Source organism: Onychostruthus taczanowskii, unplaced genomic scaffold (assembly GCF_017590055.1).
Source record: "Onychostruthus taczanowskii isolate IOZ18803 unplaced genomic scaffold, ASM1759005v1 scaffold170, whole genome shotgun sequence".
Taxonomy (NCBI): Eukaryota; Metazoa; Chordata; class Aves; order Passeriformes; family Passeridae; genus Onychostruthus; species Onychostruthus taczanowskii.
In genome coordinates this window covers 331,753-345,447 of record NW_024498907.1, presented here as the reverse complement: position 1 = coordinate 345,447, position 13,695 = coordinate 331,753, and the positions used below count along the sequence as shown (strand labels likewise).

The 13,695-nt window shown below is 40.3% G+C and overlaps 1 protein-coding gene across 1 annotated transcript in view; it reads left to right on the top strand.

Annotated features, from left to right (window-relative positions):
- GLI3 (GLI family zinc finger 3) overlaps nucleotides 1-13,695 on the top strand; it is a 201,593-nt gene that overhangs the window by 102,706 nt on the left and 85,192 nt on the right. Inside the window, exon 4 of the mRNA XM_041400044.1 lies at nucleotides 8,796-8,901. Within this exon, the coding sequence (XP_041255978.1) occupies nucleotides 8,796-8,901 (106 nt within the window). The remainder of the gene's footprint in view (nucleotides 1-8,795; nucleotides 8,902-13,695) is intronic.

Sequence of the window (13,695 nt, the reverse complement as noted above, 5' to 3'; positions counted from 1 at the left end):
AATGGTAGATAAGGTCACTGCCACATAATGAATACACTGTCTCATAGTGGAAAAATGAAATGGTTTTTGGGACTGTGTGGAAGAAATGCATATCCCTGCTAGAAAGGGAAATTTTCAGAAACAGATTATTTTTATTATAAATTTCTAAGGCTGCCTCCTCCTAAACAGTGTCAGCCTGCATGAAAACCTGATGCCCAAGAGTGCAGGGATGACACCCCAACCTGGAAGAAACACAGAAAGAATAAACAAATTGCTGTGATTAATTTAGAATATGGACAGAGAGCTTAAAAGTTGCAATAAATGTATATTATGAAGTAGCCTGACAGCACATGTAATAACTACCTGCTCATCTGCAAGAGCTTGAAGAATGTAAACACCTCAGAAGGAGAGTAATTGCTAAGGATGATAGAGAGAGAAGCTAAATAGTTTTGGATGAAATTTTTAAAAATCAGGTTTAATAACAGGGATAAGAAATCTCTCAGTGTGTTCATCTGATTGTGCATGCCATAGAATCTGAGGAGTTTTAATATCTAAAAATAGACATAACTGATGTAATTATACATTTTCCTGTCTAATTCCTATCATGCCATAAAATACTCATGAAAGCTGCTATATCTAACCTATTTCCAAGTCTTCCACACTGTGGTCCAGACCTTCAGCTGCTGAAAATCTGTTTAGCTGCAGTGATTTCCCCTGTGCTATGCTGATACCCAACTGTTTGAGGCTTTTAAACTTGATTCTGCTACACAGAAGAGCACACAAGTCTCCAAACCATTGTTTAAACAAATAATGTTTGCAGACTGACTCATTGCTGCTTACAAACTTCTGACAATGTCACCAAAGCTTGTTGAATTACATAACTTGTCTTCATTTGTTCCCACATCAAATCAGCAGCAATACATGGGTATTTTTAGTCTCCCTCCTCTGCCAGGTTCTAGATTTCTGTTGCCTTTCGTTAGCCACATTTACCTTTGCATATTACAAATATTTGTCATTGCTAAGTTGTGTCCAGCTGATAGCCGGACATTCAGATGCATTCGTTGAGCTGTGTTGAGCCTTAGGGAATAACCAAGCTGATCTGTGGCAGCACCTCCTTTCTATTGTTCAGGAAGTCCGCATTAAACTTCTGCTTAGAATTTCTTTGGAGCTGAAAGCCTTGCTGTGAGATTTCTTCTTCAGTTCTCACCAGTGTGGATCAGGATTTATTTTGTGTGTAATCTTTTAATTTCCTCAGTTTCCACTTTTTAGCTCACCTTCAACAGCTGGAATTTGTAGTGTGCTACATAAATGGATACAAAGAGGTAGATAGGTACAAATTATTTTTGTATATATTGTGGTTATGGATCTAATTACTCACTGCTTGCAGAGGAGGAAATGCTGAGGATGTGATCCTTCATACACATGTGTAATAAAAGGTGGGAAGCATTCCAGACCAGCTGGGTAAACTACTGGTCTGTGATTCTTGAGAGTTAAACATGGTTGCTCATTTTAGTTTTCATAATTTTTATGGATGCATTTTGCAGTGGTGAAGGCTGCACTGACACATGGTGGCATGAAAAGTTAGGGGCAGGAACAGCAAGGCAGCAACTGTTGCAAAGCAGAAGCTGAATTATTTTATTACTGCATGTCCTTCTACCATGAGGTAGAAGAGGGAGGGATCTCTTTTGTCAGCTTCCTGGCAGTGGGCAATTTGTCATTTTCTTGCAGAAACCACATTTTTAAGTTTTTTAAGAAGTGCTGCATGTGATCCAGAGGTTATGAAAAACATGATCTGTGCTGTACCAAGAACCAGCTGTGTTAGATGAAACAACTATACCTCTAAGTAATAGGATGATGAGCCTTTTCATCCTCTTCTCCTGAGACCATGGGCCAGTGTGCAGGTGCTGGGTGTATGCAGTTGTGCTCCTCTTCATGAAAGTTTTTTAAGGTTGCTTGTAGGATGAAGCAGCCAGTGTTTCTTGGGTGGAAGGCAGAATATTCCTGATTTGTTTCCACTAATCTGCTGTTTGTTCTTGGGCAAATTGGGCTGATGGAGTGACTTGGCTTTTCTCCTCTAAAAAGTATGTCCCAAGAGGGTTGTGGGACAGCAGTGCTTTTCCCATCCCACTCACCAGGCAAGTTCATGGCTGTTTGATCAGGGCAGCAGAGGAGTAATTTCTTCTCTTACCCGTGCATCCATCCCAGGGAAACAGTCATTTGCAAATCACTGGGCTGTGATGAATCATAAATTGTGTTTTGAAAGAATTTGAGGCTTTTCTGTTCAAGGTGTTTTGTACATGCAATATATTTATTACCCTGAGAGTCTGTCTTGCTACATTCTTTTCTTTTTCTTTGGTTTTTTTTTCCTTTTTTTTTTTTTTTTTTTTTTTTTAATTCCAGTGGGCAAACGGTAGTAAGCACTGGAGTCTGCTGAATGGACTTGAGAAAGTTTAGTTAGTATTCCAGAAGGCAGTCCTGCTCCTTAGGCATCAGAGTTGCATTGACTGGAAAGAATAATAAAGTGTTCAAACTGAAATCAATCCAGCAGTTATTTAGCCAATACCTGCAGCAAATCTGACATATTTAAACACCTCTCAATGCCAGCTGATGAAACCAGTTCCAGCAACTTTTATTCCAGCACAAGAACTGCTCCTCCCTCAAGTGTTTGGCATAATGATTGTTGTGGAACTGCTAACAATAAAACATGTTCCCACAAGGTGTTTGGATTTACAAACTGAAAGTATTAAAATGGATGACAGGAACCTAAGATACGCCAAAGTCTTAATTCTTGTTTTTGCAAAGACAGAAATTATTTTTCAGCCATAACAAGAGCTGGAGCTCTGGTCTGCTTTGTGAGGCTTGGCCTGGAACTCCTGTGGTTTAGTTTTAAGATCGGTACATAGGCTCTGTGAGCACCAGCAGAGGGTAGAAAGGGGAAGTTTACACAGACACAAGGAAGGGAAATGAGCCAATGGAAAACTCTCTATTCTCTGAATGTGTTACATCTACTATATGTTATCACAATTAACATTTAGTGCTGCTGGAATGGAGAGGACTTGCCCCTTAAAAGTTATTTTCCTCAATTTCCATTTCTTGGCTTTATACACTTACTTGACTTTTTTCCCAGCTTTGCCATGGCTTTTCCTTTTTCCTAGTTAGAATCCCCTTCTTTATGAAGTCTGATGGTGACTTAGCTACATCCATGTCAATGGGACTGTTGCCACATTGGAATTGTGTGTGTGCATGCACACACAGATGCCTGGGAAAGCATCCTGAGATAACTGGCTGTAGCACGGCAGTGGATCAGCCTGGAAACAAGCAGTGCCTCAGATGGCAACGAGCCCCTGTCACCATAGGGAAACTGTTCAAAGTGCACGGAGTTAAGTGCATGCATTAATGTGTAGCTGTGGCTCAGTCATTTTATCTTCCTGATTAAAGCCTCGGTATAAGCAGACACAGAAAACATAAATCACCCCTTGTTGAGAGAGAACTAAAAAAACTCTAAGAGACATCATGTGCTCTTATTGAGCCCTAGTGCAAGCTGTAATTAAACAGAAATCCAAAATAAAATCTTTGCTTGGCAACTAAGAACCTAATTCTTGCCATGAAACCTGGCAATACCGTTAAGTTCAGATCAGTTGAAGGAAATGTACATGAAGAAACAGTGGTACCCTTGGGGACTCTGCAAAGCTGAATATTAGAAAATTCTCATCTGGTGATCAGCTTGTGAACCAAAGGAAGTGTAGAAATTTGCTGGCAAACTCTTCAAAACTGTTCTGCATATTGAAAAGACATTAACAGGGAGGCTATATTTTGCATCATACTGTATCTGTTACATCTGGTGTGAAAGCTTGGTACTGTCGTTCAGCATCAAGATTGTAATGGATTTAAACAGGAAGGAGATTTCACCTCAAGTGAGGTTATATCTGAGATAGAAATTTGTACCTGGCTCTGCTCTGACATGTAATTTGGTGAGCTGATTGTTCTAAGGACAAATGTGCCGAAGCATAATGAGGGCTTCCTATGCTGGACTTGGGACCTCTGTTTTCTTGGCCCTGATCGCATGATACAGGTGCAGACATTGAGGCCACACTGGGTGAGTTCAAGCCAGTGCAGGCATCTTCTATGGTTATTACATTAGGGTTTGCCACATACGGTAGTAAATGTTTTCTTGATGTGCTGAAAAAGACAGCCTGCCATTTCAGCAGCCGTCTCCCTCAAGCATTTGGCAGGAATCACAAGGTGCTTCAGCAGGTCAGCTAGTGGAGGGCAGAGTGTTTTACTCATATCACTGTCACAGCCGACCTTTCGAAATGTAGTGATCACCTAAGTAAGGCGTATTTGAGAGACTAGAGAGTGTACAGAAGTTATCACGAACTTCAGTGAGCTTCATAGCAGCCTAACCCTTCTGCCGACTTCTCAGTGTGTTGCAGAGCACCTTTGAGCCAGCTGGCATCATCCCCCTTTCCAACATGTCTTGCTGTGAATTGCATCTCATCAGACTTCAATTCAGATTTGCTGTTCAGCATCAAGGATCATACATACCTGTCTTTTCTCCCTTTCTCCCAGTTTCTTTCTCTTGATACTGCAGCAGAGACTTAGGTTGTTGACTTTCAGAGAAGAAGAGTAGGTCTCTTCTTTTTTCCTGTATGGGAATGATTGTAATTGGAGAGAGATGATCCTATTCAATTCTTTAAGAAGGTAAGAATGATTCTTGAAGGAGAAATAAGAAGGCAGGTTTTACAAAACAGAAAGTCAGCATAAATTGACATATTTTCCAGAAAATCTCACAGTGATAAAATTGATGAGTTTGTAGCATTACAGGCAGTTGTGGCTCACACTTTGTTTTAAGGAGACTCCTCTAGCGGTGCCGGACACAGGAGAGCATCTGAAGGAAGCTTTCAGCAGTAGGCAGCAGAGAATTCCAAAGGCAGCAATAGCTACCAAACTCAGCAATGTGTGAGCAATGTCTTCAGATGTATTTCCAGTGCTTTGGCATGTCCTTACAAGTTCTTGAAAACAGTGGAATTTATGCACAGAATCAAGTACTTCTACTGAGTTGAAGCTGAGGTTGCAAATACACAGCCAGCATCTCTCCACGTACTGTACACTTACATCAGTCTCTGCAAGGATGTCATTGGCCCAGGAATTCACAGTTGCATTTGGATGTCTGTAAGAAATCTGCCTGGCATACTCTGTTTAAGTTTGCATCTTAGCCAGAATTTTTAAGGAAATAAGTTATCTCCTTAGCAGAATAGGAAGTTAGATTTATTTTGTGAGAGGAGTTTCTCCTTGCTGAAGTTAAGAGTTTTTTTTTCCTCACAGTTTAAATGAGTTAATGAAAACATAGTCAGAGTAGCTGTCCTGTCTTTGACACTGAGTTTTTCCCCTGGTTTTCTAGATATGTAAAGCATCTTGCACAAACAACCATGAGTCAGATAGGTTCAGATTCAATTCTAGCCTGACTAGTCTCACTCAGTTTTTTACTTACCTACAGTATCAATAACTGTGGCAGAATGTGTTATTAATATTCTGATGGTGCCTTTAATGAAATAGCTGCTGAGTGGGATATGAGAAGTCAGTGTGAAACTGGCTACAGCCTCAGTTACTGCTTTGTAAACTTATTATCTATTTCCATATAAATATGGTACAGTATAAAACGTCAACCAATTACATTTTATGCCATTTCAAGTGAGTTCCAAGTGAAACCCTGGACGATGGGTGCTTTGGCAGCTCTCTGATCTCCGTCTTTCCATATAAATATTCAGTGCTTTTCAAAGTGGAGTGGTCTCAGACCCCCAAGCACATAGAATTTGCCAGCTGCTTTTGTGCTGAGGGCTGACCAAACATGGCAGGATTTGATTTCCGTCTGTAAAATTGACTCCACCAGTTCTGTAGTTCTGTACATTTTTCTCCCTGTCTCCCATTTAGCATGTTAGTCTACTGACAGTAGAGTACACAGCACTTAGCAGCTGGTTTGTGGAACCATCAGTCAGGAAATTGTATGATAAATAGGAGGTAGCCAGGTTTAGTGGCACTTTATTCTGCTTCAGCAGTTTTAGCCTGACTTTGGAAAAGTCATCATGTGGTTTTTCTTAAGGGTTGCAACAAGAGATGGCTACAGTGTAGTAACTTATTACACATACACTTGAGTTATGATGTTCACCAGCTGTATTGCTCATGTGTAAATAATAAACTGTGAGATGGATAATTATGTTGGGGTTTGATATGCAGCTCTGCTCCGGACGGCTCAGGGCTGACAGAGACAGCTCCCTGTGCCATGATGGAGTACGGCTGTTTCCCAGATGGAGACTACAAACAAGATGCAACCAAGATATACAAAGGCGCTTAATGCGAGAGGACTCAAAAAGATGTTCTTGGAGATTTATAGCCCATGCATAAATAAAATTTGTTGATGATCTGCACTGCATAAGCCCCACAGAGGAAAATACCTTTTTTTGGGTTGTTTAATACTAAGTTTCCATTTCTCAGTGGAAAGTAAATTAGACATTGAGGAGGGTCAAATGGTGTTTCACTACATAATTACTAGGACTGCTTTTAATGGGTAGCCGCTCAGGCTTGGCACGTTGGGACAGTGAGGAGGTTTGGCATCCTGAGTGGGATTTCATGTTTTGGCCAGGTGAACCACATCCTGTCTGACATGAATATGGGTAGCAAAATCTCTGTGGTCTTGCCTGTGCTCTCCAGACTCACTCTTTGGAGGAGACACATAGGGCAGAGAAGGATTTGCCTGTGCATTTATGAGGGTGTAAGTTACTTCCTTTTTTTGCAGAAAAAATGGTGGCAGACTTTATTCTGTAAAATACTAGACATCTGCTTTCAAACCCCTCCCTTTGGCTTATGCTGCTGTAGTCAAATACCAGTTTAGCAGGGAAGAGAGAGGCAGGGAGATGTGCTAAAACACACTTCCCATGTCCCTTTTCCCCTTCGCCTTGCTGGGGAATGTTTTTCAGGAGGTGGCAGCGAGCATCCTCCGCTCAGACAATGACAGTATGTTCCCAATCATCTATGACCCATTTTTTTACCTCCATTGGAGACCATGAGTGCTTGGCATGGGGAGTGTAGCGCATAAAGATTGCATGGCAAGGTCCAGTTGCTGCAGCAGAGCCCGAATTAAGAATACTGTGAGTTTGAGCTCCCTTACATCATAAGCCACAATTATTTTTCTTTTATGGTTCCTAAGTCAGTAAATGGATGAAATGTGCTGTGGCTAGTCACATGCTGATTTCCTTTCACAAAATCAAGCTGTGTAACTGGACAGTCTGTGTCAGATGTTTTCCAGGCTTCCTTGAAATACTGGGAATATTTCCTCAGAAATTATTTCCCTCTTCATCCTCTGTGTGAATTCCCTCAGTTCAATGAGGTTTGTTCCTCTCATTCTTCCCTCACTTCAAAATGCAGTAATAAAGCAACCAACTTTTTAAAAAATCATGATGAGGAAAAATTCTTTTTTTTTTTTTTTTAACGAACTCTAGTTGAGACCAGGGAACTGCTTTCACAAATAATACCATCTAAGAGAAGGTTTGCATTTTGATGAATAGGAAAGGTGGGAAATATAAAGAAAAGATACTTTCAAGAGCTGGTGGGCAAAACTTCAGTAGAATTAGTTTTACTGCCAGTACATGATTGAAGTTTCCTTTTTTTTCTAGAAGCATTTTAGTAAATCCATGACATGACCTAATGTCTGTACTTCTCAGCCTTTGGTGTCAGATAAACACATGACATCACCCAAAGTGGCAATTGGGTAATGGTTGTGCAGGATCAGTTTGTTTCATGCTGCTGGAGGTGCTTAACATTTCCTTGGAATTGTGAGCATTTGGGAGGCAGTGGTGAGCAGCCTTGTAACATCTTGAGGCACACAGATCACAGTGGTGTGCTGGTGAGGAGAGCTGTAATCTGTGTGAGCTCTGCCCCTCGAAGCTGGGGGGCAGTCCGGCTGCAAGAAGCTGTGGGGAGGGCGGGATGGTGCTTGACTCCGGAGAGCCCATGGGGTGTCAGGGGTGCATTCCCCCTTTTGTCAGCCTATCTCCAAGGCTCCCCGGAAGCAGTGGGAAACAGGAGTTCTGACAGCTGCAAAATCCCCATCCTGTGAAAGCCATGGAGGACATAGAACAGGGGAGTTTACTGCACCCATGAATCCCTGGGTCTTCAGTCATAGGGACAAAGAAAATACCCTTCCTTGCTAAGAGCTGGGCGTGAAATGAGTCTCTCTGTCCTCACACACATTCTTCCAGGTTCAGCCATTGGTGTGGTGCAGTTAAACATCTCCAATACGGCCTTTCCCAGTCACATTTGCTTTCAAACATCGTTGTCTGATTTACTCCAGTTTTACTTATGTTTCTCAGCATGTCACTTCAGTTTGGCTTTCTGTTGTAGGCCTGTATGTTTTTATTGCATTGTATTCTCTGCTTAGGTTTTTTTTTTCCTGGGATGATTTTTTTTCTTGTTTTAATACAAAATAAATCAGGAATGCTTATGAAAGCTGTGATGCTCCTTTTGATCTGGTGCTTCGCATATGGGCACATAATTATTTATTAAAGACTTTTTTAATGCTCTTTTCCATTAAGCTATAAAAAGAGAATATTAAAATTAGTAAATACATATTCATGCAAACACTGTGGGCCAAATTCTCCTCTCAGACAGACCTGACTGATAGCGTCATGGAAGGAGATTGTGACCCCTAAGTCATAGCACTCTTAACACATGCTTTTCAGTAACTGCTCTGTCTTTATGAATGTTGTTTTTAAAGAATCATTGGAGATATTCAGATCTGGGAACCTCACTTGTCTTTTCAGATCCTCCTCACCTTTTTCCAGCATTCCACCCTCCTGTACCAATTGATGCAAGACATCATGAGGGACGCTACCATTACGAACCATCTCCCATTCCTCCTCTGCATGTGTGAGTATTCAGTGTTCCCCCTTGCTTCCTGAAAGAATGGACAAATACATGAACCTTTGCAATGCTTGAAACCATGTACCTAAAGCACTTTTCCAGTCTTTTCAGAGTGCGAGATTTACTTTTGGAAAGCATTGAGGTTATCTTTTCATAAAGCAAAACCTATGCTGGTGCTTGAGGAATTCCTGTTATAATAGGTAGCTGGCATAGGTTACCTCTGTCTTTTGCTGACATTTATTCTGTATTATGTCATTCTGTAAAGGCTAAACTAAAAAGGGCTGAACCCTGTGAAATACAGCCAGATAAACATGTATTTAATCTGTATTAAGCTTGGTATTCTTCATGGCTAAAATTTCCTTGTTTACAAAACAACCATTAGGTTGGTTTTCTTCCCTAGTGACTGCTATGAAGCATAATGAAATTTTTAGTAAATTTTCTTAGTCCCTGTTGTGTGCACATATAGGCAATCGGTTGATTGATGGGAATGTCACCCAAACAAAATGGTAAATGTGATAGAGCACATGGTTTACACAAAGATAAAAGAAATGAATACCAGTGATAACATGCATAGAAAAGGCTGGTAGTGGTGAAATCCTGTAGAAATTAATTTTATCTTATTCCATATGGGGAGACGGATATCAGCATTGCAAAATAAACCAGTAGATGTGTCCAGAAAACTGCTAAATACCATTTAAAATGGAGCCGAAAAGCAGGGCTTGGTACTTCACTAAAAGGCTTGATGTATACATTTAATCATATCTACTAATCACCTCTCACACTGAGGAAATACAAGAAGAAAAGCACAAGTAATACTTTGAAGAATAATGCTAGTTGTTTAGATGGCAGATTGCTTTTCTATGGCTATTAGTTACAGCTGTGTAATTACATATATGCAGAAGAAAAATGAAGTTGTTTTAAAACAAGTCCTCCTCTGTGAGCAGAATTAATTGATATTAACAATCCTAACTATATGCCGAAGTACACACACAATATTTTACTAACAGGTTTTTTGGGTCAGTCTTCTATTACTGAATTGTAATTTCAGAGCAAATTTGCCTGGAGGTAAGTAATAAATCTGTGTTGCAGTCTTCTTGGGCATTAGAGGAAAAGTGGGTATTTATAGAAAGAGAGAGCACAGAAGTTTGTGATTTATTCCTCAGGGTTCCTGAGATGCATCACCATTTACACCACAATCTACCACATAATAAAGTACACTCAAATACATGCTTAAATTTTCTGCTAAATACTGTTGTAAGCTGAAGGTGGCAGGATCAGACAGTCATTACAGGGCCATCCTAGATTTTGCATTGCAGTCAATATTCTACATGGATGGATGTTTCTGGAAGCTGGGGGCGATGATCCTGCTCATTTTGAAGCTAGTGGGGAATTTGCCTTTCTCTTTGTATTGGGCAGATGGGGTAGGGAGTTTTACCCTGCATCAGCAGAGGGCCATCATCCAAGACACAAGTACTGCCTACCAGCTTGGAAGAGGCTTCTGGAAGTCTGTGCCATGTGGGATCCTTCCTGCATTTGCTGAGCTGAGCCCTCCCTGGAGCCTCAGTCCCATGAACCCCATCCTCAGCATGGCACCCCAAGCCCACAGCAGGGCTTTTGCGTGGGTAGACCAGTGTTATCTGCTTTGGGTGACAGTGGGAAATCAGGACTAGCAGTCTACACTGCTCTCAGTGCCAAGACTTCTTTAAGAGCCCCAAAAGATGTTGGAAATGCCTCTTTCGTACCTTGATTGGCATTCAGAGGTAGTCCCATCTGACCCCAAAATCATGCTCCTTCTATGGAAAGGTGCCCTACTGTGTGCTGTGCACCCCTGCTGCCTGATTGAGTGGGATTCAGCTGGGCCCTGCTGAGGCAAGGAGGTCTTAGCCAGATGCAATGACTGCAGGTAGCTGCTTTAGAAATATACTCTGATATCAGCCCAAGGTTTAAACTCAAAATTGCCTTTATATTGGCCATTTTCCCCCATTAACTTCTGTTGATTCTTTTGCTCATTTGGTTTATGTCACCATTGGAATGATGAGCTGTAGTGACCCTTGGAGCTGTTATAGTTGCCTTCAACATCTTTGTAGATGTTATGATTTGTCATGCTTTTGCAGTTTTCAGGAAAATATATTAATGTATATACATCTGAGGTAGGCATCCAATGCTTTTCTTGCAAGTTTTACAGAGCTGGGTGTTAGTAGCACTTAGGATCACCTGGGATCATTTGGAGCCATTATTTGAACTGCTGTCCTAGTACCCATTTAAAAAAAAAAAAAAAAAAAAAAAGAAGAAGAAAGAACTGAATTGAGAAGGTATTTGAGAATTCTGAGAGAAAATGGCAAGAAACCAGTCAGGAAGCAAATGTTTACCTACAGCTTCAACAATGACTTCATTGTATGAGTGGTTTTCTCCTCAGCATTGTAGTACTCTCAAATGTGTGTATGTAATATAAATTAAAAAAAAAAAAATTAAAAAGGCATAATTTTAGTTATCCAAGCTCCTTGAAATATGTTCCAGAACCTGTCAAGCCGTAGTGGAATTAGTTTAGGTGTAATACATGTGCAGAAAAAATGTGAGGAGGGCCTTGTCTGTATGGTACCTACAGTGTCTGCACATAATTTTGAACACTGGTCAAGTGAAAGAGAAAAAAGAAAACAGGAATTTTAAAGATGTTACAGGGCTCTTACGTACTTGCAGCTCTAAAAAGGTATATGTGTATATATATATATGTGATTCTTATAGTTTAATTGCTGATGGACAGCACTATTTTATCCCAAATTTCAGCCTGGAGCCAAATTTTATAATTTGAGTTATAAACCCTTAAAATAAGGGTTTATGTTTATGATGGAATTGCTGACAGATGTGTATGTATAGTAGGACTAGCAGGCATTGGTGTAATTATGCCATTGTATCCTATCATTAAAGATTTCAATTGAAAGAGGTTTATAAATTGCTCTTCCACTTAGATAAACCACCCTACATTAAGGCATCAACGATATGGTGCAGAATTAAATTAAAATCTCATAAAATGAAATATGTTCTGTATTAGCTGTTTGACACTTAATTTGCCTCTGAATGAGTAGAGGAAATCACAAATTAACCTGCCTTTGTTTTTCCAGCCATGGCTTATTACATGTTAGAACAACTGCAATTACAGCCCAATAATAACCCCCAACCCTTATGAATATGTACTGAAATGTGTCACTTTGTGTTACCAAAACCTGTTAGGACTGTGTAGTTATCTTGGAATTTCTACAGTACATCTCTGGTTTATACTTCAGGAAGATGTATGAAACTTGAGTTGTTCTTCAGCAGTAATGGAAGAATGGCAGAATTGAGGCTGGGACTTGTGTTTTCCTTTTATTATGGTGTTTTCTTTTTATTATTGTGTTTTCTCAAATTCAGTTTAAAAAATCCAGTAAACTGTAATTCAGTTTTGCTGCTTTACAGTGAACTAGGAGGTTAAATTATGTGATAAACACCATATGATTAAAACAAACCAAATGAAAGCCTGTCTTTAGTAATCACATTCCCTGCTTTGTTTTTCTTTGTTGTTTTTGTCCGGCTTTTTCCTAATGTCCAAAACTGATTTCTAAAGTATGGTATTAAAGGAGGAGCTGAAGCTTATTTCTGTTTTGATCCTTGTCATGTGCTAGGTCATCCATTAGAGTGTGATGGCTTCTCTGGCTGGTGTGCAGTGATTCAAAAGCATGCCGGTAATGAGGCTGTTTATTTGAAATTAATACCATGAGTATGCTATTTTTCTTCAAGATCCAAATCACAGATTTATTATTGGCTAACTCTTCCAGTTGCTTGATGTCTTTGTTTGTAATGAGTTATTAGCAGTGAACAGAAGAAGAAGGATGTCTTGTCTATTGTTTGACAGTGCAAGTGTAAATAACTTCATAGTCCCACAAAATGTGTCTTCGCTGGGATGAGAGTTTTTATTTGTTAATTTTAAAATAATCTCCAAAGGCAGAGGCAAAATTCTACTCATGGATTCAGCGATTTAGGAAACTGCGGTTCTTGGCCATTCATGCATTCCCATGCTTCAACCAAGTTGCATCAGTAGGTTTTTCCCAGTATGCTTCATTTCAAGGTTGAATTGGACAGCCTTTGAAGGTGACCTATCCTGACACCTTCAGGCACTGTTACTGTGGCTTTGGGGGGAACGCGCTCCTGCAGAGATGAGGCAGGGGATAACAGTGACAATATCAGGAATGGCTCTGGAGCAGTGGCTTGTACATCTTAGAGTGGTAAATGCATGTGTTGCAGGAAGCTAGTGGAAAGATAAAGTTTCAGGGCCGAATGCATTACAAGATGCATCATGCATGTTCGAAAATATTCATCCATTTAGCCTTCATCTCTTTCTGCCGTCCCTTTTTGCCTTAGCTCTGGATTACACACGAGGAAGAGTGAGCAGGTAAATCTAAGGGAAGGTGATACGCATATGCCTAGAGTCCAGGGAGAATGCCTTTGCCAGGAGGAAGTTGCATGGTGCAGCTGGTGTATTTTAGCTTCCTAGGATCAGCAATATTCCAAGCTCCTTTTTTGTTTTCCTAACTGCTGATTGAGACTAGCAAGTTTGGCGCTCTTACACCCTGAAATGATGCATGTGCAGAGAACTGTGCATCTGCCTAACATGAATGCCTTGAACAGATATTTTGAACTTTCTCAATGCTCTGGTACTAAACCAAAGCATGTGTTTTGCTTGCAGTCAGCTCCAAGTTGATAAAAAGGGAGTCTGATTCTTAAATATGTTATTTCATACGTAGTTTATACACACATCAGTTACACAAG